Raw genomic sequence first — 25901 nt, forward strand, 5'->3', positions numbered from 1 at the left:
AAGACATTATTGATTTTAAGATTAAAATTTATTCTTAATTATTCCAAGATGTTTATGATAAATATTATGGAATATAATATTTGCTTCTTAGACTAAAGAAGGAATATTCCGATTGAAGTAAAAACTACGATGAATTAAAACATCAATGATTTTTACAAGAAAAAAATATCTACTTACCGCTGTAGCTCGAGATAGTTCTCGGCATGTGCTAAGTAGTCCGTTCTGTAAATCATCCCTTTGCAAAACTACATTCTGAACGGCTGCTGGATTATCTGCATTCATCTCTATTTCTTGGCTGGCTGATAGCAAAGCTTGCTCAAGCATATACTATTATGATAAAAAGAATTACTTTTAATGCTCTGAAATAATGAATATATTCTTTTTACTTTAGTTATCACTGTCCTGATAATAATCAAATAAAATAACATCAGTTTTAGGTAATGAATATAATTGCCCTACTTTCTCCTTGTGGAGCTGCTGAAGTTTCTCTTCCAATGCATGTACCACTTTATCTTGTTCACATAATCTGCTTAGCTTCGCCTAGGTTAATAAAAGAAAATTTCCATTGTTAGCAGTACTTTTCAAGACACTCCATTTTTGCTATGATTAAGAGCAGACAAAGTACATTTTTAAAATGCATATAATTTTTAATTAAATGATTTAAATAGATGCAGTCAAATTAAAATGAAACAAAGAAAGACTAAAGAAATACAGATATACCTTCCACATCATGGGGCTGAAAGGGGTCTATAATAGCTTGGTGATCTGGAAAATTTGCATAAAAATTTTTGGCTCTCTGCACCAGAGAATTATGTCTGAATTTTTTTTTTCTTTTATGAGGTGTGTTCATAGTAACTTATATATGTATTTATGAGTTATCGAACTATTTAAGATATCTCCACATTTCTATGTCATCTGCTGTTTGTGGTTTTTATAAACCTTTTACTTAAATTAACTTCAAAAAAGAAATTGTATATATTTATGGCACCGAAAGATAAAATATGTTGATATTATTTAATATTTTTAATCCATTTCTGAGTTTCTAAACCTTTTGTGTCTGTGGACAAGTCAGAAACTATCAGTGCTCTCAGACAAGGAGACTGTTAATTAAAGACTAGATGACCAGACTGATGAAATCACAGGGACACATAGCTTTGCCTCTAATCTCTTTCTCAGACACCCCTTCCTCCAAAATTTACACAGACAAAAAGGTAACCAAAAATTGTTGCGATAACTGGGCCATGTAAATCTAAATTATACTTTACTGCTGAATTTACCATTAAGGTAAATCTGAGTTATACAAATATTATGAAGATACTTACATATCACTTTACCCATTAAGGGGTTAATTTCAAATTTTAGATTTTAAAAGACAAATAATTTTATGTAATCCTTAATACAAAATACTACTTGCATCTGATTCACATTAATTTCTCATAAATACTTAGGAAAAACCCAAACAGAATTATTCTTAACGTAAAAGTAAAATCTACAGAAGATAGCCATTATAAACATTAGTGCAAGTATTTTTTATTAGTTTAAGCCCTAGGATACAATTTAGAATAGTTTTTACTTTTTCACATTAACTTTTTTCATTCTAACCACTTTAAATTTTGTCAAAATAAATGTCAAAACTGACATCACTTGAAAATCAAAGTTAAAGATCTGGAGAAAAAAAAGATTTTAAGTTTCAAAATAAATCTCAGAACCCAGACTTCATTTATAACAGAAATATTACAAATCCTTAACCTCTTACAATGAAGGTGCAAAGGTAAAAATTATTCCTTGACATTGGTAAAAATCAGTTTCTGTGTCATTTACTTTTGTAAATACTAATAAAACTCTTAAGGAAAATATGATAATTCAAAATACATGTATTTTGAAATATCAAATAGAGGAATTAAATTAGATAGAAATTACAGTGAGCTGGCTTGTGTCTCAATTTTGCTTCTAATTAATTGTGTCACCTTAGGAGGCAAGTTATCCTGTCCAAAACTCAGCTTAAGTTTATTCATTTGTAAAATAGGGTCCCTTCTAGCTCAAACATTCTGTTATTTTAAATCTGTTTGATTAGAACAAAGTTATGAGATAAATACAGAACAGATGAGTTGTAAAGATAAAATAGCAAATCAGGGACCTCAGAGGTGAGAATTACTAGTTTAAATCTGGAATCCAAATGGTGATGGAAGTTGATAGAGTGGGGATTGGAAAATAGGGTATTTCCATTATTTCTCTCCCCAACTTGAAAACTACAATTATTAATAAATCAGGAACGTCAAGATTTAAGCCAAGAGTATAGGGAAAAAGCATTACCAACAGTTGATAAGTAATTATTTTTAGAGGGATACAAGTTGGGATAGATTGAGGAGGTAATACTTTTACTTTCTATGCTTATGTATAATGGTCCGTATAACTCAGACTGAATTGTTTGCTAGCTACAGAAAAGGTGAGGGAAGGGACACAATTTGGATCCGATACCTCTGAAAAACTCATGTGGAAATTTGTTATCACATGCAACCACCTCCAAAATTAATTAATAAGAAAACGATAAGTATGGTAAAAACACCAATCAGTGATAAATGTCATACTGAGGTTTATCAATGAATATTTTATTATTGAAAATTACTTACATCAATATCCACTTCTTCAGATCTGTACTTGTACAATGTACCTCTATACTCATCTTGTGACAGCTATAAGGAAGAAATACTATTGTCATTAAGTAGCTTAAAACATACAAGAAAGTGTTTCGCTTGTAGTTAACAGTTTAAAGACACATAATCTATATGACTGGCCACATCTTATGGGAAGACAGGTTTTGACTTTACTGAACAGACATTTATCAAGTATGGATTGCTTCAAAAAGGAAAAGATATGTAAAAAGTAATCATTTAGTATTTTCACCTAACTTTTAATATATATATATATTTATAAAGTTGTGTTTTTAGGCATGTGCACTATTTCACAAAATGAGACAAGTATTTTCAAAATAGAGGAAGATAAAAGATTTCAACAAGTTTTAATGACTGTTGAAAATGATATATTTTTGATATAGACACATGCATTTTATGTACAAATATTCATAAATGTCTTACTATCTATATTATTATAATCATGAATGTAAAATGCATTTAATATATATTTTGTAAATAAGCATACCCAGAATATATCTTCAGGAAGAAAATTAAAAAAAAAATTTAAATAAGAAATTAATTCCTCTCTTTTGTCAACCTTCAAGATTCAGAAGGGAGAGAATCTAAAATTTCTTATATATTTTGTATTATAGTGCAAATGCTGTATTTGCATAGCTTTAAGAAATTTAAAGATTTTTTTTCCTGAGCTACCTTTTAGGGGGGGTCACAATTTTTTCCCACAAACAAACCCTTATATACACTAGGAATTTTTTAAGTGTGATTTTTAAAAAATCAAATGGAATTTTAAAAAAGATTTCAATTTGTATCTTAAGATTACAAAAGAACAGATGCTTTTGAGAAAAGGATGTCTTAATATCTCATTATCTTTTTGAATTACCCATCTTAGTGGAATTGTTTTGACTATGAGCTACAACTGAATTCTGCTACGAATAACAAAGTAAGTTTCACACACATATGCAGAACAATGTGTGTATGTTAATAGTATAATAAAAGACAGTGTAATGTAATGAAAAGAGCACTTGGAATTAGAAGACCAGCTCTACCACACCTTAACTACACGTTTCCACACTTGAAAAATGGGGAATACTTGTACTAATAATACTCTACAAAGTTATTATGAGGATCAAATGAGATAATGAAATATAAAGTATTTTATGTTATATATAATAACATCCACTATAGCAAATATTAGTTGACATCTACATTTAACCTAATAATTTGTTTGGAAAATCAGACTACTTTTAGATATTCAAGGATTAGTGGAAAGTTAAACATATATTTATATGTGTGTATACATATATGCAGATATATATGAACATATTTCTAAACATATCACACTTAAAAAAAAAAAACACCTTAAGACTGAAGGGTCAAAGTATTCCTCTAACAATTAACCTACAAACACATTATGTGATAATTTAAAAGTAGGGATAGTGATATTAAACCAGGCAGTAATTTTTATTTTAAAATAAAACTCACACCTTATGGACAGACTTAAAAAATCATCTTAGCTTTAATTTATTTGGAAAAAACTCAGTGGATATGATTTCCAACCTACTGAAATGTCTCAACTGAACTTTTCAAAATATTTCTATTTAAACATAGAGCAATTTCACCCAACTAGAATGTAGTTCTAAGCCCTTGCTCCAAAATGTACAAAACATTTAGTCTAAAATCTTGATAAAAGAGCTCTAAACTAAAAAAATCACAGACCTGGCTCTATCAAAAAACACCAGAGGGCTTATTATGAATAACATTGTAAGACAGTATCAGAAATGCAAATAGAAATTAAAACCTAAGTTTCATGTAGATTTCTGGGTGATGGAGGGGAAGAGGAAAAAATTGGAGCTCAAGAGGACAGTTAAAAAACTTCAAGCTCTCCAAATTTACTCCATTTGATAAAAATATCCTAACATGAAATTTCTATTTTTTAAAACTTCCCAGTGATAACATTAGGTTCTTGTTGGCCTGTGAGTTAAAATTTGTTAAGGTTGATTTCCTGCTTGGCATACCAGATTGAGTACGGCTGTTGATGTTAGTTACCTAGAGTTTTTATCTTTCCTCTGAAATAATAAGTTTACCCACTCTCCATTCCCCAACAAAAATATCCTTTTGTCTATTAAATACATTTACATTATTTTATAATAAAGTGCTTTCTGAATTCAAGATTTAGTACTAGATATTGTTGTCTTAGCTTACATATCATATTATGGAATATAACTTGATTAGAGAGGAAGCAACAAGTAATTTTTGCTTTATCAAATCTATAGCTGGACTATAAAACAAACTTTTACACACATTCACAACCCTCCACATATATATATAGTCCCCTGACATGCTTCCTGCCCACATATGCACAGTAATCAATTCCATATTTAAAATACACACTAAAATAGAAAAATCCAATGTTTTTATGTTGCTAGTTTTTTAAAGTGATAATTTTATTAAAACTAGAAGCTTTTTGATCAGGAATAAAGCAATTTTCTTTGTTTTAAAAAGTAAACTTGTTTAAATATATAGTGCTTTAACTTTTTTTTGTGAATTATACTATAATGTTGCACTAAATCTGAAATTTAGCATTTCAGTACAGAAATCATGTTTTAAAAACATTACCTTCATTTTTTCATGATGATCAATATTTTCTTCTATACTGTTTCTAAAGATTTTAACAGGTTATTATTATTACTAGTATTTTAATAGGTCACTTTAGATGAACTATAAGCAGAAATATTCTATTATGATAAAAAAAAGGTCTGGTTACTTTAAAATCTATATGAAATACAATAAAATTTGGGTGTTGACTGGTAGAACACTTCTTTTGTCGACCTATAATTAACCGTACTCCTAAGGCTAAGTCTTCTACTCCCAAGAGATACACACACAGACACACATACATGCATACACGCACGCACGTATGTGTGCAAAAAATATGGTAAATGGAAATAACTATCTAGAGAATTACCTGAGAATGACAGGAACATGAGAAAAAGTAAACCAAACATTTTTCCCACCAGAAATAATTACCTTAAAATTTTACCATATTATAATATTTTCTTCTTGATATTCAAAAATACTTTGATTTCATCTCCCAGATTAAAAACTAGATAAAACAAAACCCAACAAGTTGTGGGTTTTTCCCCCTCATGATTAAGGAATAGATTTAAACTAAGAAACCAACTATCTGTAAAGAAAGAGAGAAAAACCCTTCTTAGAATTATTTCTGAAATGCTTTTGCATCAATCGAGACAAATGGCAGTTCATTAGAAAATTACAAATTATAGACCTATAATACATTTAATTTGTCAAATATGTTAGACAAAATACTTTAGGAAAAGGACAGACTTCATATTCAACAGCAAAAACGTTCAGCAAAGCCATGCTCACAATCCTGCAGCATTTCATAAAGCATGGATGATTTGTGGCTTCTCAAACAAAAAGAAATAAAGAAATAAGAAAAAAACATTAATGTTATGAGTAAATCTGGGGAACAACCAAAACTGTCACTGAGGGAGTTTTGCAGATGATAAAGCAGTATCATTCACTATCCAAGACCTTACTTGCTGGTACAGTTGGGGTCTTAGCGCCGAGTTCTCAATCATAGTGTGAACCATGGTGATTAAAGGTTCATTCTCTTTCATCTATTTCAAATCAGGAGGAGCATACAGCAAACATCAGTTTACAGCATGGCTAGATTTGAAAGACGACACTGTAAATATAGCCTCTACTTGAATGTCTTCCTAACAGTGTAGTAAGTCACACCCAAGTGTTAAAAGATAATAAGGATAAAAAGCATTTTAACTAAGTAACAAATGACATAAATTTTCTAAAAACATAGTTTTTTTATAAGTACCATATTATTTTCTAATATAAACTTGATAACTAACTTATTTCATAAATTGTATAATGGATAGTAAAATATCATAAATTAAACCACACCTATGAACTTAGAAGGAAAAGTCATTTAAAGAACTCAATATCATGCTATTAGAATAACTCTCAAACATTTAGAATGGAAGAAAGTAAAAAGTCAATTTTTCGTTCATTATAAATATATAGTTTCTTTAGTATGCCTTACTGTCTAGATTAACCTTCTTGGTCTATTTTGAATTAACACATGTATATAATATCTGTATATTGTAAGAAAACGTGTAAAACATTTAGTTCAAGGAAAAATCAATTAGTAAAACTAGATTTTTAAAGGTAGAATTTAAGTGTTTCATACTTCAGTTATGAAACACTGAATAAAATCTTAACAATTTTTCTCACTCCTGTATAATGGCTATCCTAGTTTTAATTCTATACATTTAATGCTAGATTTAAAGATTTTTTAAAATAATATTTTACTCAGAATTAAACAGGATAAAGGCATATAACAATATTAATGTATATATACACACAAATACAGATTTTTTGTTGTTAAATCAGATGTGCTGATTTAGCTTAATTCTGTAATATGTGCATCAAATCTTAAAGAACAAGTCTTATTATCAGCCTTATCTTTAGCTAGTTACCAGTGTTTCACACTAATAAAATTTATTTTTAACAGAGTATGAAGCATCAATGAATATAAACTTAAGTATTGTTTAAAGTTTTATTCAAGGGAATTACAACCCAGGAATCGAGATTAATATAAAATAAAGCCAATTCAAATCTCAATTCAACAAAATTTTAATTAAAAATTTTTTTTAGTTTTTTATTGATTAATTAATTTAGAATATTTTCCCATGGTTACATGATTCATGTTTTTTCCCCTCTCCTCTCTCAGAGCTGATGAATAGCAGCAAAATCTTAGATCTATATGTAAAAGAAAAAAAAATATATATATATGCTTGCTTCTAGAATGTAAAGATGTATTAATGGGAAGACCAAGATCAAATCTTTGAATAAAAAAGATGATTCAACCCTATACAATTAGGCATAATTTGAAGTTACAATTATGTAATTGTATGTGTTTGATTTTATCATTATCTTCCTCTCTGAATGCACTTGCCATAAAAGTAATTACTCTGGATGCTCCAAATGTGGCATGCAAGTATGTAAACTTTTAAAAAGTTTTCAAAGGCCATGTAAGCAGAGTGAATGTTCTAGTAGTTTCTATAGGGAGGAAGAAGGGCGTTCCAATATGGTATGAATGCTGGACACTCTATTTCTATTATTTGAGAACCACAGGAGCTAAGCTTAAATAGATTCAGACCAGGATAGATACTGGGGAATAAAGTTTTGGAAAAGGGCAACTCTCAAAGACCAATTATTATTCAGGAGGAACCACATCAATAAAATTATGGTTTCTTGATGCAGCAGATTAAGAATTTTGTGGCAAGACTTGAAGGGCAAAGGCATTCAGATATATAGAGAATATATATAAACATATGTAAAAATTAAGGTTTTCTTTTCTACCTTTCTAGATCGTAAAGAAACACTAGTAATTCCATAGCAGTTGTGACAATTCGATAACCATCTTTAAAAATCTCGAATATTATGATTAGTTTGCTTTGACCTAGCAAAACCACGACTGGGTCAGCATCACAAAGAGCTCAAAGAGAAGGGAAAAGGACCTTTTTATAGCAGCTCTTTATGTAGTGGCAAAGAATGGGAAATTGAAAGGATGCCCATCAACTGGGGATGGATGAACAAGTTGTGGTAAATGACTGTGATGAAATACTATTGTGCTATAGAAGAAAGCAGGCAGGATGATTTCAGAAAAATCTGTGAAGATTTATATGAACTGGTGCAAAATGAAATGTGCAGAACCAGGAGAATATTGTATACAATAAAAGGATGATCAAGTGTGAAAGACTTAGCTACTCTGATCAAGACAGTTCTAAAGGTCTAATGAAAAATGCTAACTACCTCCAAAGAGAGAACTGATGAACTCTGAATGCTGATTGCAGCATATTTTTAAAAACTTTATTTTTCATTTTGTTTTCTTTTTTTTTTTTGGGGGGGGGGCATGGTTTGCTGTTTCTTTTAACATAGCTAACACGGAAGCATTTTGAATGGTATAACATGTAATATCAACATCAAGTTATTTGTTTTCTCAAGGAGGGGATTGGGGCAGGAGGGAGAGAATTTGGAACTCAAAAATTTAAAAATGTTTTATCAAAAAAATGTATACACTTGGGAAATACTTGATAAAACCATACTGAAAAATACTGATACCAGTTTGATATTTTCATATTAAATTGATAATTCTTATGTCATGAATACTTAAATCTAACTGACAAATGCAATTAATACCATTACTATTCCAATTTTCCTTAGAAAATAAATAATTTCCAACTAATTTCCTTAGAAAATAATTATATTCACAATAGGATACTAATTATGTTAGCTAAGACAAACTGACAGCAAAAGAAATCAGGCTACTGATTTGACAATTGAGTAAAACTGTGGAATGGTTGGTTAAAGTGTATTTGTTGATACAAATAGCCAGACTAACATATCTGACAAATATGAATAAGATTCTATTAGCGGTCTAAAAGAAGGGCAAAATTGCTATACAAATAACATTCTGTATTTGGGAAGCTGGAATTATGGCAGGCAACACAGTCTTTGCATGGGGAAATAATTTATAATTAGACTTTTCAGAAGAGCTATATCAACCCATGAACTAAGAGAACTTTATTTTGGACATATTAAGGGGCAGAAGAAATTCCCATTAGACAGAAAGGTACCTGAGAGATCAGTGTTGGGATTAACTTGTTTGGTCAGAAAAATAAGTAAAGAGAATAAATGAGAGAGAAATCTTCCAAAGCTGTTGTGAGAAGGCTAAAAAAGTGAGACAAGATTCAATGTACAAATTAAGTGCATTCATTGAAAAAGAATTCAAAATATGGTCAAGGAATGAGAGTTTTTTAGCTATACGATATGATCCAGAAAGCTGTGAATTGGTCCAGCCATTTCTCAGGCACCATTAAGAGATGAAAACCAGAAGAAAATGATCCATGAGGATGAAAATATGTATAGAGGCTCTTTTCATAGCAGGAAAGACCTGAAAACTTAAAAAAAGAGCACCCACTAATAAAAGAACAATTTTTATGGTACTCTCGTGTCATTAAAAATGATGAAAGGGATAGTATTAGAGGAATCTGAGAAAATTTGTAAAATAATTTTAGAGTAAAGTTAGCATGACAATTTATAAAATAACACCACAAAAAATGCTGAAAGACTTAAGAACTCTGATAAATAGAATTACCAATGATTATTCCAGGAGACCATAGTCCTAAAGAGAAAGAGGTGACAAACTAAAGAGGGGACACATTTCTGGACATAGTCAATATGTAAACCTATTCTGCCACCTTATATGATATTTGCTGCACAGCTTTTGTTTTTCTTTCTTTTTTTTCTTTTTCCTTTTTCCCAAGGTGGGAGAAGAGGAGGGAGAAAAGAAAGGTTAATCCAGGAAAGGGACATATAGAAAAGATCTTGTAAAAGGTTGGAAAAGTATTTTCTCAAGAAATAAATAAACCATCCCTTAAATGGAAGTCCAGAATCAAAATGTAAGGGAAATAAACTAGAGCAATAGTCATATGAAGAAAATAGAGAAATGGGAATTAAATGAAATATTGTACTTAAAACCTATCAGATTAGCAAAGAAGGAAATAAAGGAAAGTGACATGTTAGATCTGTGGGAAAGCAAGCACATTAATTGGTGGAACAGTGAATTGGTCAATCCATTCTGGAAAGCCATGCTAAAGAAGAGACTCATTATTTAAAACCAACTTGAAGGGAAATCTCTATTGGGGTGCTTATGTAGCTCTCCACAAATTTTTTCAACATTTCTATCAAGGAGTTAGATGAATGCATAAATATCTATTATGCTTATTAAATCTGTAGGAGATATAGCTGAGAGAGAGAGTTAACATTTTTGATGACAGAGTAAGAATCTAAAATGAGTTTGGCAGCCTATGACCTGAACTACAATGCAATATAATTTAGAGACAACTATAAAATCTACAGTTATAGTCATAAACACATCAACTTTGAAAGTATAAGATGGTGAATCAACACTATTGGCGAGATATAAGCATGTCTAGACAACAGCTATTATGAAGGAAGATCTGAACGTCTTGGTATTGCAGTATGGCCTATGTATCAGACATGAGTCTTATTGGTTAATATGACATCCACAAACTTTAAAATGATCATAGGCTGTGGGGTAAGGGAGGCACAATATCCAGAATGAGAAGAAAGCTCTAGGTTTATTTTACAACTCAAATGGTCTCATATATATAAAATATTCCTACTACTACCATCATTTAAAAAACTGCCTCTAGCTTTTTCATGTTTAATTATTATTTTAAAATAGAATTTTCAAGTCTTTTTGGGACCTTTCAAGTCTTTTCTCTGTGCAGAATATTAAATAAAATTATTTTTTCTTTAGATCACTTTCCTCAGCTTACCAATACATTTTTAAGAATAATGACACTATAATTAAATTTCAAGCCCTTTAACTAAGACTTTTTAGTATTAAATACCAGAAATATTTTTTTCTAGACCATTCTGATTGGTAAATAACAGCTTTTACTGTAACAAAATTCCATAGTAAAAAATCTATTCACTTGGCAGTTTTAATCACCACAAACAAATTATGTATAAAATATTCAGTTTGTTTCTAGTGGATATTTTACAAGGAAAATTAACTTATTTTGTCCTAAATGGGACAACATTACTAAATACATGGCTATTTTTAGTAATATTTTCTGCAAATATTTCATTGCTTTGGATAAGGCATCTTGAAATTTAAGATGATAAAAATAAGGTCAGAGCAACATTTAGGTCACCCTGTAATAACATATCCCCTGAAAATTTATCCTAAAACAAATTTTGTGCTTGAAAATGTATCAAAACATTACAAATACTTCAAATTAAGATCCTTAGTATTTACATAATGAATTTGAATAAAGTGAGAATATCCTTGTTGTGATAATACATATTTTTGGTTTAATGCTGTGTTTTGATTAAGTTAGAGTTGATATAAAATCACTTGCAAAGGTGAAGAAGGGAGATAGGTTATTAGGTGGCTACACAATGATTATTCTACCTACCTTATTTTAAAATCAACTAAACTGGGGAAATATAACAGAAGGCACTCTTCTCAAAAATATTCCACATATATTACTAATGTTAAAGTCTCCTTTTGATAAGTTCCATTTAGAGGCAACTATATATTTAATCTATTTTTAGAATACTCTAAAATTCTATGAATGAAATAGACCATGGTAAACTAAAACTCCACTTAAAATGCTGATGTTCTATGTAATTTTAATTGAAAAGAAAGCTGAAATTCATGGTATTAAGTAGAACTATTTAAAATCTTAAACTGTCTAAAATATTCCTTACATTCAAAATGTACTTTTAATCACTAATAAACAAGAAAATTCCAGAAATCCCACCTGATGATCCAAGTATAGGGTGTTCTTTTGAAGATGATGTGAAAGAATCTCATTCTAGTAGATGCCAGTCAAGCAGAAAAAGGACAGGGAAAGAAGGTCAGGACAGGAGCCATAAAAAGGTCAATTTTGAAAACAGGAAAATGACTAGTTTACTTTTTTTTATATTATTAAAATTATAGCACAGCACATCATTTTCATATACATTTCATGAATATTAAGATGTAACATGCAATTTAGTAATTATCAAAGTAAAATTATTAAACATAAAATGAATGAGAAAGATGTCAAATGAGTTCAATAAGCTATCAGTTTCAAATTGGGAAAATGTAAATTCTTTTCTGAAATATATTACTTCTTAAATATGCACAGTCCATGAAAAACATCCATGATTTTTCTCAAATTAAAAGAAAAAGCTATGAACCCTTTGAGAATTTGGCCAAATAATTTACATTTGATAAAAAAAAAAATAATTTACATCCTCAAGTTGAGAGATGAAATAGGAAAAGGTACTATTAGAGAAAAATTTTCTTTTAATTGATACTTTCCTGCCTAGTCACTGTAGTACCTCTCTTTTTTTTCTTATTAGATATAGGTACAATATAATTAGCATCTAAAAAGTCTACTATTAATGTCATTTTAGAAAATCTGATTTACATCCTATTTGTGTTTTGTTTTGGTATAGCATTAATAAATCAACTGGGTTCAGAGCTCAAAAGGTTAATAGCAGGATGTGATATGTTTAATGCAATGATAGCATTACGCTTGGCAACAATGGTAATGCAGAAACTGTGATTAATAAGTGGTTTGAAATTAGCGATGACGACAGGTGACACGTATTAATTACTTCATAGCTGACCTTTGGACAGTGGGCCTCAAGTTTGAGTTGCATGAGTTGTGCTAATGTATTTTCCCGGATACTACTCAGTTCAGCTTGCTGCCGTCTCAGCTTTATTAGCAGCAGTGTGAGCTCCTCTGGCTGAAGGAGTGTAATTTAAGAATCCAAATAGTGGAAAACATTAATTATTGTTTTAAATGACAGTTATTTTATACCAAGATTTCTTGGCAAGTTTCCTTGGGTGGTCAACAAGCTGAAACATCAATCATAGCACCTAGATGATACGATGATAGGTCTTACTTAAATGCATTTACATCTATAGAAATAATAGAAACACCATTATTTTTGAAGTTATAAAAAAAATAGAATAAAACAATACTAGTAACCTCCCCCTCAAAAGCTCTCTTCTCAATGCAATGGAGAAGGTATTTGACTATTATATATACCTTGATAGGCACTGAGATAATACAGACATGCAATGAAAATTACAAAGACTTGCCCTGGGTTCAAATCTTGTCTCTGACACTTTCTGCCTATGTGAGTTTGAGAAAGTCACTTAAAAGTCAAAGGCTTTCAAGTTTATTTATTTATATGAATATGGAAGTTAGGCTATATGACTCAGACAGAGGTCCCTTTAAGTTTGAGGTCTGTGATTCTATAAATGATTTTAATATCACAATGTTTTCTGATAATAGAAAAGTTCTTGAGTGATAAGTAAAATTAGTATAGAGTATAGAAGGCAAATGAAAAGATAACATTGAGTTTAATATTTTGAGTAAAAGATTTTAATTTGATTAAAATCAACTAGGCATACTAATAATTTCCTTATATTTTTAATGTTATTGGTTAATCCTCTAATGACATTTTTCAGAATTAGTATTCTATCTAGTCCTTTTTAAAGTGAAAATATTGTCTTTCACTGGCATAAGTATTCACTGCAAGTATGTAGAATATATAAGGTCTTCTAGGCTTTGTGTAAAAGAATAGAGTACTCTTCAGACACATGTAGATGGACCATTTTATCAGGAGTCCCCAATTCCTTGGCATTCTCATATTGTTTTTCTTTCAAAGAAATGCAAGAAGGTGTAATTCTTGGCAATTGTATGTAGGGTAACGAAAGTAACTTAGTGAGTCTGAAGCTTTACTGTGGCTTATTAAAAATCTGGGGAAGATGAGAGAGAATATTCTCTTTTACCATAAACTGCTTTTATATTTTATAGAAACAAATTGTGAAAAATTTAGCAAAATATATATGGTTTCAGTAGCACATAATTTTCTATTTAAGGTGTTATTTTGATTTGTGATGTCAAAGCATGATATTTTGGCTAATGTTTTTTTAATTATTAAATCTCTACCTAAAAACACAGTTCTTCAAGGGCAATCATTTCTAGATATATGGAACATCATTAAGAATTAATTCCTGTTGGAAAAATGCCAATGAAGATAACATTGGCAAAGTTGCTTACATATATACATGGAGTACATGTATTTATATATATGGATGAAAAATGTAGTCCCATAATTTCATGATAACTCTCAGGTCAATGTTAGAGGCAATTCTAAGTAGAGAAAAAACTTGTGGGAAGTCATTTAATCTTAAACGCCCACCAGAGGGAGCAAGGAGCATCAGCTTCAACAAATGGATAGGAGGGAATCAAATGTCAAAAGACTTGAAAATCACAGGATTGAGAAATGTAGGAGCCTTCCAGAGTATATGGAGAGGAAGAGACTGAGGCTCACAGAATTAAGTTTACACAAGCAGTAAATATTAGGAACAGGACTCGAAGCAACATTGTCTGTAAACAGAATATTTAGAGCGGTTAAGAAAGATGGCAAATCAAATAGGAAAAAACTCTTTGAGAAAGAGAAGCTTTTGATAAAGCAGGAGTTTTAACATGCTATTTTTAATATTAATCATTTATAAGGGCCTCTCAATTGACCTTTCAACAAGGATTTTTTTTTAAACTGTGGTCCTTCCTTCAAGGGTGAGAGATGTGATCTTGATTTGAGAGGAATAAGAAAACATATATTGTTTACCCAAGATGTAATTAGCTTAGGAGGGAGCTGTGTCATATTGGCTTAGCCAACCACCGAATGGGGCTTTCGTCAAGACAGTGAGTGTGGTGTGGTAGCAAGAAGACCGGGTCTCATGAGATTGGGTTTTAGTTCTGAGTCTAACCACTACCTAGACATGTAACCTCCTCCAGCAAATCAGGACATCTTTCTAGCCTCAGCTGCTTGTCTTTAAATTAAGCTGCACTAGATAACCTCAAGTTTCTTCCAAATTCACTCCTCCCCAAAAAAGGTATGATTCTATTAGTTTTGACTAATAAAATGCTTTTATCTCAGCATATAAAATATTCAAGTCAAAATTTAGTCCTCAGAGAAAAGAATTAAAGGCTAGAGACAGGAAGAATAGAAAAGGAATTTGAATGAAAAAACAAACAAACAAACAAACCATGCATTTTGCACAAAACTATCACTGACAACAATATTTTTCTCCTAGGGCAGCTAATCAGTGAATTTTGAGTTGTAAATGGGGAAAACCACGGGTAACATGAAAATAAAATATATAATACATGCAGATGATGAACCCATTTTTAGAGATCATCATTTCTCATGGTATTTTTTACTTTCAAAACATTTTTTTTAAAGAAATGGACCAGCAGGATAGCAAATAGTTAATGACTAAGTAGTGAGTCACCAGAGTCATATATCTGTGATTTCCAAGGGTCAAAGAACTTCTACTAAGTGTCAGAGATAGGATTTGAGTTTAATAACAATAATAAATAACAGCTAAATATTTATATAGTGCTTATGGTTTGTAGATCTTATAATGTTTATAAACATGATTTTATCCTCACAACAACAATCCTGGGAGGTAGGTGATATTATTATCCCCATTTTAGACATGATGAAACTGAGGTCAGTTACACAGCTTGAAAGTATCTGAAGTTGGATTTGAAGTCAAGTCTCCCTCACACTGGGTCTGGTATTCTATCCACTGATACACTTAGGTGTTCCATTAATCTAAGGCCAATACCCCTCCCTCTACTACCCCAAAATTCCTTTACACAGAATACACATTATTTATAATGGAAATAATTATATGTATCTCTGTAAAAATTCCCCATTCCAAAACTAAACACAACACGGTATTGCAATTAAGTTTTTTGAATAATAAAAATGAAATTATTAAAATGGAATATTTATTTGTCCTTGCCACATAAACAGAATACACATTTAACTATTATACATAATATTATAGATATATTATAGCTAAACAGGCTCCAGAGGCAATAAGATCCGGGTTCAAACTCCACTTCTAACATGAAATATGTGCATGACTCTGGGAAAGTCACTTCATCTCTCAGTGTCCTAGGCAACTTTCACTCTATGACTACAAATTACAAATTAGAGAGCAGTATTGACATACAAACTCACTGGAAATTTGTGATCATGATGAAATTAAAAGTTTCTCTGGAGCTTCTAACCCCAAATTAACCCCACCCTCTGCAATTACATAACATACCTAGTCTATACAGCACATATAAGCACAATTTTTAAAATCAAAAGAATGAAATATTACAACAAAGTAGCAATATTGATTTCTATGAGACTTACAGATTCTGACTTAATTATTTCATAATTTGTTTTAAAATATGATAAAATTAGTTCAATAGTAATTAATATGCATTTATAAAGTTAATGATTATCAAAGACCTACATACTTAGATATTTAAATATAAGTATCCTGATTTCCAGTTTCGTACCTGAGTAACAGATAAATTGTTATCCAATATATAAGAAAGATAAAATTTATTATTCAAGATTATATACAAACAATTCTTCCCTAAGAGAAATAACTATTTTTGTTGCAACACTAGTCTACAAGTGAAAAAAAACTGCAAAAAAAGGTAAAAATTAATGCCATCTGCACCTTTGTTGTTATATATCATCCTTAGATAAAATATGATGTGCCAAAAAATTTTAGCTCACCGTCTTGCCTTGGAGGCTTTGGGGATTAACTGGCTGTAAAGTCAAGCCTGCTGGCATCGACCTTCGGTCAGGTACAAAAACATGCTAGAGAAATAAAGGAACAATATAACCCCTGTGTTGAGTTGTGGACTTTTTTTGTTGGGGTGGGAATGGGTAGGGGGGTAAGGTCAGTCACTCAAAGGTTAAGTAGAGTTACACTGTAAAAACATTTCTAATTGCTCATAGTGTTGTTGAAAGGAGCCAGCTACTAAGCCCACTTTTGCTCTTTTAAAACACAGATACTAAATATAGGCTAATTCTACCACTTTTATTTAGTAAAAGGATTATGGTTTGGTGGGATTTTTGGTGTAGACATTTAGTCTGCTGGGAACTGGACAGAAACCACTAATTCATCTCATATTGGCTACTGAAACATCAGATACTAAATTCTGCTTAGTAGTACAAAGAACACCGAGAGTCTTGAGATGGTATGAACATAAAGCAGATTAACCTTATTTAACATGATTTAACTGAAGAGAAAATTAATCGGCTTTATCAAAGATTTATTATTAAAATACAAAAGAATAAATTGTGAAAATATTCTGAAACCTTCTGGGAGTCACTTTTTAAAAATCATTTTATAAATATGCTTTTACTTTTAAATGTCCAAGAAAGAGTTTAATGTTGGATACTGGAAAGACCAAGTCAAAATGAGAATCAAATATTTTAATTAGTGTAGTGAAAGTTGACTGTGACTGGAGTTAAGGAATACTATGCTTTGTAGAATGTAATCTGACTTGGAGTATGTACACATTTAGGAAATAATGGGTTTTATGACAATGGGGTTCTATAATGGGTCTTGCATCTTAAAGATCACCTGAAAGCAAAAATTTGAACATTACTTAAAAAGTATGCTAGCATAAGGTAATGAAACCCGTGCATTTCAACAATGATCAGCGTGATAAATGATTGGAGAGAAATCACTATAAACTCTTTGGGGACAGTGACTATTTTCACTTTTAGCTTTGTATTTCTGGCATCTACAGATGAGTTTTAGATGACCTCCACAAATTGGAGTAAGCCCATGTGGCCATGTCCAGAATGATGCCTTAGGAGGAATAGTTGAAGTGGAGATGTTTAACCTATAGAAGAGAAGACTTAGAGGGTACGTGACAGTTGTTTTCAACGATGGAAGAGGGAACAGAACTACTTTACGATACAGATTTCACAAGAAACAAGATATGTGTCCTACTCTTTACTGTGGTGACACTCTAGCCAAAGAAAACATTCAGTGAGAGAGGAGCAAGTAGGTTATCCTGGAGAAGGCAATTGTGGAAATTTGTAATTGTATTCATTGGCTGACAAAGATTTTCTCTCCAAGATGTCTGACCTATCATTACTTAGAGACATAAAATATTCTTAAGAGCTTTCTTTGTTACCCTAAGGGATGTAAATTTCTGCCCTGGGTTTTGATAATGACTATGGAACTTTGAAAAAAGTAAAATAACTTTCCCATTAAACCTTTAACTTCTAATGAACAAAAGCAAGAGTATACATCGTACACATAAACAAAACCCAGCTAACAAAACGTTAGTGAATGTTTTACCTTAGGGTGATGTGCTCGGTGTCTGCGGTCCACTGTTATATCTCCTCTCTGTATGGGTGAAGACACTTCTGATCTATACGTTCGTTGAGGAGAATATCCCTGATAGGCGGCTATTGAACCATGGGAAGGCGATGTGGGAATAGAGTGCATTGCTTGGTCAGAAATATTAATCATAGTTTTAGGGCTGCTTAAAGTGCCATGTCGAGGGAGAGTACTTTGCTTATTATAGAACTGCCGCTGCTGCCATTCATAGAGTTGCCACATGGTGTCATCTCTCATGGACCTCCGTTTGTCTTCTATTGGTGCTCCCACAGTCCTGTCATGAGCTGATGGCGTTATCCCACATATGCTCTCTGGTCTTGTCTTGGTATTTCTTGGGAGGGTTCTGTAGCCTTCGGGATAGCGAGGGACAACATGGGTTCTGTGGCTTGGCATATTTCTTGGTAATGTCTGGTAAGATATCACGCTGGAAAAAAAATTTAAGAATGACAAAACCAATCTATAAAGTAGAATGCATTAATTAATATTTCCTGAGTAACTTCAACTTTGCTACCAGACAAAACACTATAAAATTGAAAAACCACACAAAGACAGAAGATAAATTTCAATTAAAAATTCATTTTATCCTATATCTTATTTCAATTCACTTATGATTTGCAAGTAACACTTTAAAAGTCTTAGGGATGTGTTTTTTTAATCATACAAACATTAACTGGATACTTCCGCTTCATGAGAAATCTCTTGCATACATTTCACATCTGTACCACCCCTCTTGCATCTCTTTAAAAACACAATCGCATCTATTTCCTCTCCTCCTATCCTCAGAAAAAAGAAAACTAATTTTCTTGTAATAAATATACAGTCAAATAAAACACTTCCTCTCAATGGTTGTATACATACACCCACTCTTCACCCTCATTCTGCATCCTAAATCCATCACCTCTTTGTAATTGATAGCATCCTTTATGTTCTGGAATCATAAATTTTCACTGCATTGATAATAGTTCTTATAGCTTTCAAAGTTCATTGTTTTTACAGTGTTGGTGTTATTGTATAAATTGTTGTTCTGGTTTTTCTCATTTCATTTCAAGTCTTAAAAAAATCATTCAATTTTTATAATACTGAGTTATAGCATAAATTATTCTTTGAGTTAGATTATTCTGCCTCAATTCATAAGTTTTTCCATATCATTTAAAAATCAATTACAGGGGGCAGCTGGGTAGCTCAGTGGATTGAGAGCCAGGCCTAGAGACGGGAGGTCCTAGGTTCAAATCTGACCTCAGAGACTTCCCAGCTGGATGACCCTGGGCAAGTCACTTGATCCCCATTGCGTACCCTTACCACTCTTCCACCTATGGGTCAATGCACAGAAGTTAAGGGTTTAAGATATTAGGGTTTAAAAAAATTACTGACAAAATGAGCATTTTAAAAATATTGCCTTCATGCCTTAATAAAAGCTAGCTAGATTAAAAAAAACCCAATTACAATAGTACTCCTAACAAATTTCTAACAATTTAGTTTAAGGAAGAAGAAGCTTCAGTAACTTTTGAATCATGTTAAAAACAAGAAAACCCCAGTTCTAATCAAGATTGACTTTACATTTTACAGATTCCTTTGAGCAAATGAATCTGATATGCCTCCAATGGAAAAAAAACAACAAAACAAACCCTTTTTCTTATCATAGTGTGTCCCCCATATCAAGAAGGGTATTATTAGTGGATACAGGGAAAGAAATAATCACATTGTCCTCCACTGAACATATATACCCCTGGGATGGGTAGAATCTACAGTATTTTTTACAAGAGATTCCCAAAACATAGAGGAAGCCCACAAACTATCACAAAAATATGCCTGCTTTACACTGTTCTTTCTCAAGTCTCTTTGAGTGCTGGCTCAGTGTAAACAAATACAGGTACTATTAAACCAAATGATACAGGTATAGTGTAAATGACTGATTAGGGTAAAAAGAAAATGTAAAATTAAGTTTTATATCTGAAGCTAAGTACATAAGGACAAAAGCTGCTAATAAAAGAAACATAAAAAAATATAAATGACAGGAAGAATCAAGGGTCTTGAATAATCATAGTAAGATATCTATTCTATAAATACTAGCTGTACGACCTAGGCAAAGTCACTTGGGCTTTCTTGCCTGGTCACTGGTCAAACATGTTTTGTCTTCAGGTTTTTCCTTCCCCATTCACCTTCTGGCTCTCAGCCAAGACCAGTTCTGTCCCGAGGATACAGCCTCCCTGACCAGCCCTCATTCCCCTCAGGCTCCCTGCTTCTTGTCACTTACAAACTCACTCTTTGCCCCTATCACTTGGTAATCTCTCCTTTGGGGTTCACTCACTCCATACCTATCTGTCATCCAAACAGCATTCTGGTAGCTACTTACTGTCCATCAGTCTCCCAGAAACTTTCCTGTCCTAAATGAGTTCCGTGTTTGGCCAAGTGTTTCCTCCCCAACTCCTGACTTCATAGTAGGGGATTCCTACTGATTCTCAAACACCCCTGACCTCGCAGTTCCTTAAACTCCTCCTTTTCTACGATTCATTCCCCCACGTCACATCAGCTACACAGAGCTGGTCATCTCACTGATTTTGCCATCCCCCACAAAGGCACCACTTCCCAATCTGTCCACAATCCACTGTCATTCCACTCTTCCCTGTCTCACAATCCCAAACCCAGTTCCTAGTTATCATCCTGACCCTGTAGTCTTTTCCCAGGACATCACCTGCCACGTGAGGTCATCATTTGCACCCTCCCTTCCTCTCAGTGAATTAGTTCAGTTCTATCTATGCCTTTCTTTGGAGTCTCTTCCTCCTGCATCCTATCTCTTATCTTTCCCTGCTGAGTTTTAGCTATTGATTACTCCTACCATCCGCACCTTTTATGCCAACTCACATACTACTGAATGAAGCTGGAGAGAATCAGAAAACAGAGCCAAATAGCTCTAATACAAATTTTTGCTATGTGATCTCAACAAGGACCTCACTGTAGCAAGGTAACCCTTGGACATCTTCCTAATTGACTCACTCTTTCACTCACCAAATGGCTTTTCTAGCCTTTTCATTCTTCCTCAGACTTTCACCTCCATTAACCACTCAGTTGACAAAGGGCAAAGTCTGATCATATTGCTTTCCCACTCAAACTCCAGCAGCTCCCTATCATCTCCAGGATCAATGTGAAATAGTTAATTAAGAGCTAATTAGGTAATCTGGTTAATTAAGATTGGATTGTTAGTTAAAAGTAAGGGTCCAGTATAGGGAGCTAGAAATTTATCTGAGGAGCCCTTAAGGGGAATGAAGAATTCTTAGGAGGTCAAAGGGAGGGAATTCCCAGAGAACCTTGAAGGAAAGAGCAATTGGGATTTTACCCATTGCTCTCAGTCTTTCTGACACTTCACTCTGGGCGGCAGACACTCAGGAGGGTGATTTTCCCCGTGATCCCTCTGGGAAAGTTTGGAAACTAGATCTGGAAAGTTAACAGCTTGGAGAGAAGCAAGTTTGTTTGTTAGTTTGCCAGTAGAGAGAGAAGCAAACGGCAGGTGGAGCTGATCTCCCCAGACAAGTTCAGACAGTAGCAGACCCCTTGCTGTGAGAGAAGGAAAAATTCCTCACTTTACAAATAGAGGAAAGATTGCTGGTGAAGTTTATTATATAAGGAAACTATATTATCTATGATATATTTTAGAATAGATTAGTTAATGTAGATTTATTTAATAGATAAGAAAAATCTATTTATTTAATAGATAAGAAAAGGTCAGCCTTGGTTTACCATGGAAGAAGAAATCTCTTACGAGATAGTTTGGGAATGAGTTTAAAGAAAGAACTTATATAAACAGCTCAACTCAATACTACTACTTTCCTTTTAATAATTCAATAAATAGGAATGACTTTTTTTTTTTTTATAACAAGTCTCCTGCAATTTTCTCAATAGCTAAGACCACTGATTCCCTCAATGGCCAACAACTAGTGACAGCTATTGATACTGATCAATACAAAATATAAAACCTTTGTTTGGCTTCAGAGTCTTTCATAGAATCATTTTTTAAGTTTTTCTTTAATACTAAACTCACACAATTAACTCCATAATTCAGTGACACTGATTTCTTTGCGGTTCCTTTTACAATTTGCTCCATGACCATTCTGGGCACTTTCCCTGGTTGTATCCTATGGCTGGAATTCTCCTACCTCATCGCCACCACCTGGCTTTCTTTTAGTCCTGGGTAAAAGTCTACCGCCTACAAGAAGCCTTTCTCAAATTCACTTAATGTTACTAATTTCCTTCTTTTTTGTTTGAACATAAGTTATTTGAATGTTGTCTTCCTGATCAGAAGTGAGTTCCTTGAGTCTTCTGGCTTCTTTTTATCACCAATGCTCTTAGCACAGTACCTCGCATGTAGTAGTTGCTTAATAATCTTATTTTTCTTCTGACATGGATATTTTGGTAGATCAAAGGTATGTTCCAGTTATCTTGTCAGCTATATATTTTTTTAAACCCTTGTATTTCGGTGTATTGTCTTATAGGTGGAAGAGTGGTAAGGGTGGGCAATGGGGGTCAAGTGACTTACCCAGGGTCACACAGCTGGGACGTGGCTGAGGCCGGGTTCGAACCTAGGACCTCCTGTCTCTAGGCCTGACTCTCACTCCACTGAGCTACCCAGCTGCCCCCTGTCAGCTATATTTTAACAAAGCACTGAAAACGATCCCAAGCTTTTCTTGTTTCAAAGATGGACATATGCGATACCTGATGAAACAATTAGGTAGATTAAGAATTGTCTGAATGGCTAGATTCAATGGCTCAATGTCAATTTGTAGGGATACTTCTGGTGGAGTGTCACAGAGAGAGCCCGTGCCAGGAATTGTCCAATTATGAATTTTGGAATGCTTATTTAGGTGACACAAAGTTGAGAATAATAACTAACATAATGGATGCTAGTTTTGATCCACAAAAAGCCTGATAGGAGAGATTATTTAGGCTGAATCAAATAAGATGAAACTTAATGGGGATAACAAATTCATATACAAGTTAAAAAAGATCATCTTCAAAGGTATAAGATGAAGGGGAAAAAATAGCAGGATGACTTTTAAAATATCTGGGTCTTTTCATGGGCTTAATAATTCCCAAATGAAACACTAGTGTAAAACTGGCAATTGTGATATATTAGAAATTTTGGGGGTCCTTAAACTAATTTTGAAGTCCCTGATCTAAACTTCCTGTGGACATCTAGGGCTCTTTCAAACTACATTTCCCATGATTCCTCTTGTGTAATCAGGTAGACAGAAAGTGTAATAACATAGAGAGAAGATATAAAGGAAGTGCCTGGAAGGGCACGCTCTCTTTTCCTGCTGAAGCAGCATGGTGGTGGAGGTAAATGGTGGGTCTTTCAAACTAACTCTTATTATTATTTCTTTTTCTTTTTTTTTTTTAAACCCTTAACTTCTGTGTATTGGCTCCAAGGCAGAAGAGTGGTAAGGATAGGCAATGGAGGTCAAGTGACTTGCCCAGGGTCACACAGCTGGGAAGTGTCTGAGGCCGGATTTGAACCTAGGACCTCCCGTCTCTAGGCCTGGCTCTCAATCCACTAAGCTACCCAGCTGCCCCTCAAACTAACTCTTAATATGGCACATGGCTTCATTTTTCTAATGGCTATTAATAAATCTTTAAAAACAATAATATTTTAAAATCTATCCTTTTATATCCATTTTATTTCTTACACAATGAAGAAAGTTAATACAAGCTTAGGTTGTATTAAGAGAAGAAGGGGGTTTTGTGAAAATACTTGAAAGCATAAAAATAATGGACTTTTCCTTTATATGGTATATAACTACCTAAAACTAAGGGCAATCAACCAAAATAGTGAAATGGCATAATGTAGTACAATTTAATTCACCTTACAATTATCTAAGAAGAATGCTGGATAGAGTAGTAGATGGGAAATTTCTCTCTCTCCTCCCCCAAAATGGTTCAATATAAGGAAAACAATAAATATAATCATAATCATATAAACAACAAAGATTACAAATTTCAACAGATACAGAAAAACATGACAAAATACAGCACAATTAAAAAAACCTAAAAAGCAGAGATTAGGAAGGGCTCTTCTTTAATATGATCAGTAACATTTATTTTAAAACATGAGTTAGTATTATTTCCAGTAAAGAAACACTAGAAGCATTACCAGTACAAATAAGGGTAAAGCAAAGATCTATTCTTATCCTACTATTATTTGATATAGTTCTCTAATGCCAGCTATAAAAATAATGAAAGACAATAATAAAAATAGCATTAACACTAACAAAAGGAGATGGAAGAACCTCTATATTAAGATAACATCATGGTATACTAGGAGAATCCCATGGAAATAGAAAAGAAACTAGCTGAGATAATATTAGTTAAACAATGTAGCAAAACAAAATAAATGCACAAAAATTATTAGTATTTTTATGTATTTTTTAGAAAAATGCAAGGATAATAGAAATTCATTTAGATGAAACTACAAAATGTGCTGAACATATGAGAGTTAACCTCTGATCAAACAAAGGATTTCTTTGGAATAAATAATGTTATCTAAATTTAGTGCTAAGTTAAATTACTTTTTAGATACTTTTTAGAAACAGACAAAAAAAGAAACAAAATTCATTGAGAAGAACACAAAGTTCAAAAAGGAAAAAAAGTACCATGAAGGAAGTTACTAGACATTAAACTACATTATACAGCAGGAATCATGAAAATTATTTAGCATTGGCTAAAAACAATAAAGCACATTCACAGAAAAGTCCAGGTAAATGGGAAAATGGAGCAACTGAAAAAAAAAAATAGTCCACTGTTTAAGAAATGCAAGAACTTAAAATTTTTTTGAGAAAGATTCCCTTTTTGCTAAAGTGTGGTGGGAAAACCAGAACACAGTTTATCAAAAAGTAAGTTTAGATCAGGAACACATACCAAATACAACAATATGCTCCAAATTATGTCAAATTTCACATGTGAAAAAAGAGTGAGAATAATATATGGTACACTTAATAATTATGGTTGGGATAAAATTCTTAATTAAATAAGGGACAAAGAAAATCATAAAAAATTATGCAGAATTTAAAGGTTTTTGCACAAATAAATCTGAATTCGAAATAAAATAGAAATAAAATCAACAGATTAGAAGAGAAACACTAGAATGGGAAAATATTTAGATAAAAGACCTACTATTTAAAAAACTGAACTGACAAAAAAAAGCATAAAAACAACTAAAAGCCACTCCTAAATAAATGGTCGAAGGACAAAATGTTTTCAAAACAAGAATTGAATAGTGTAAATAATCACATGAAAATATAGCAGTGAATCATTAAAAATAAGAGAAATACAAATTAAAACAAATTTAAAGTTTCTCACCATCCTCAGTAAATTGGCAAAGATGGCAAAATATACAAATATTG

General features: G+C 32.4%; 1 protein-coding gene across 1 annotated transcript in view; it reads right to left on the reverse strand.

The window, feature by feature from the left end:
- PLEKHA5 (pleckstrin homology domain containing A5) overlaps positions 1-25901 on the reverse strand; it is a 162753-nt gene that overhangs the window by 25732 nt on the left and 111120 nt on the right. Inside the window, exons 12-19 of the mRNA XM_044678478.1 lie at positions 18469-18934; positions 16884-16967; positions 12906-13025; positions 12050-12103; positions 6212-6292; positions 2631-2693; positions 460-540; positions 178-327 (exon numbers count right to left, since the gene is read on the reverse strand). Coding sequence (XP_044534413.1) covers positions 178-327; positions 460-540; positions 2631-2693; positions 6212-6292; positions 12050-12103; positions 12906-13025; positions 16884-16967; positions 18469-18934 — 1099 coding nt within the window. The remainder of the gene's footprint in view (positions 1-177; positions 328-459; positions 541-2630; positions 2694-6211; positions 6293-12049; positions 12104-12905; positions 13026-16883; positions 16968-18468; positions 18935-25901) is intronic.

Source organism: Gracilinanus agilis, chromosome 5, assembly GCF_016433145.1.
Source record: "Gracilinanus agilis isolate LMUSP501 chromosome 5, AgileGrace, whole genome shotgun sequence".
Taxonomy (NCBI): Eukaryota; Metazoa; Chordata; class Mammalia; order Didelphimorphia; family Didelphidae; genus Gracilinanus; species Gracilinanus agilis.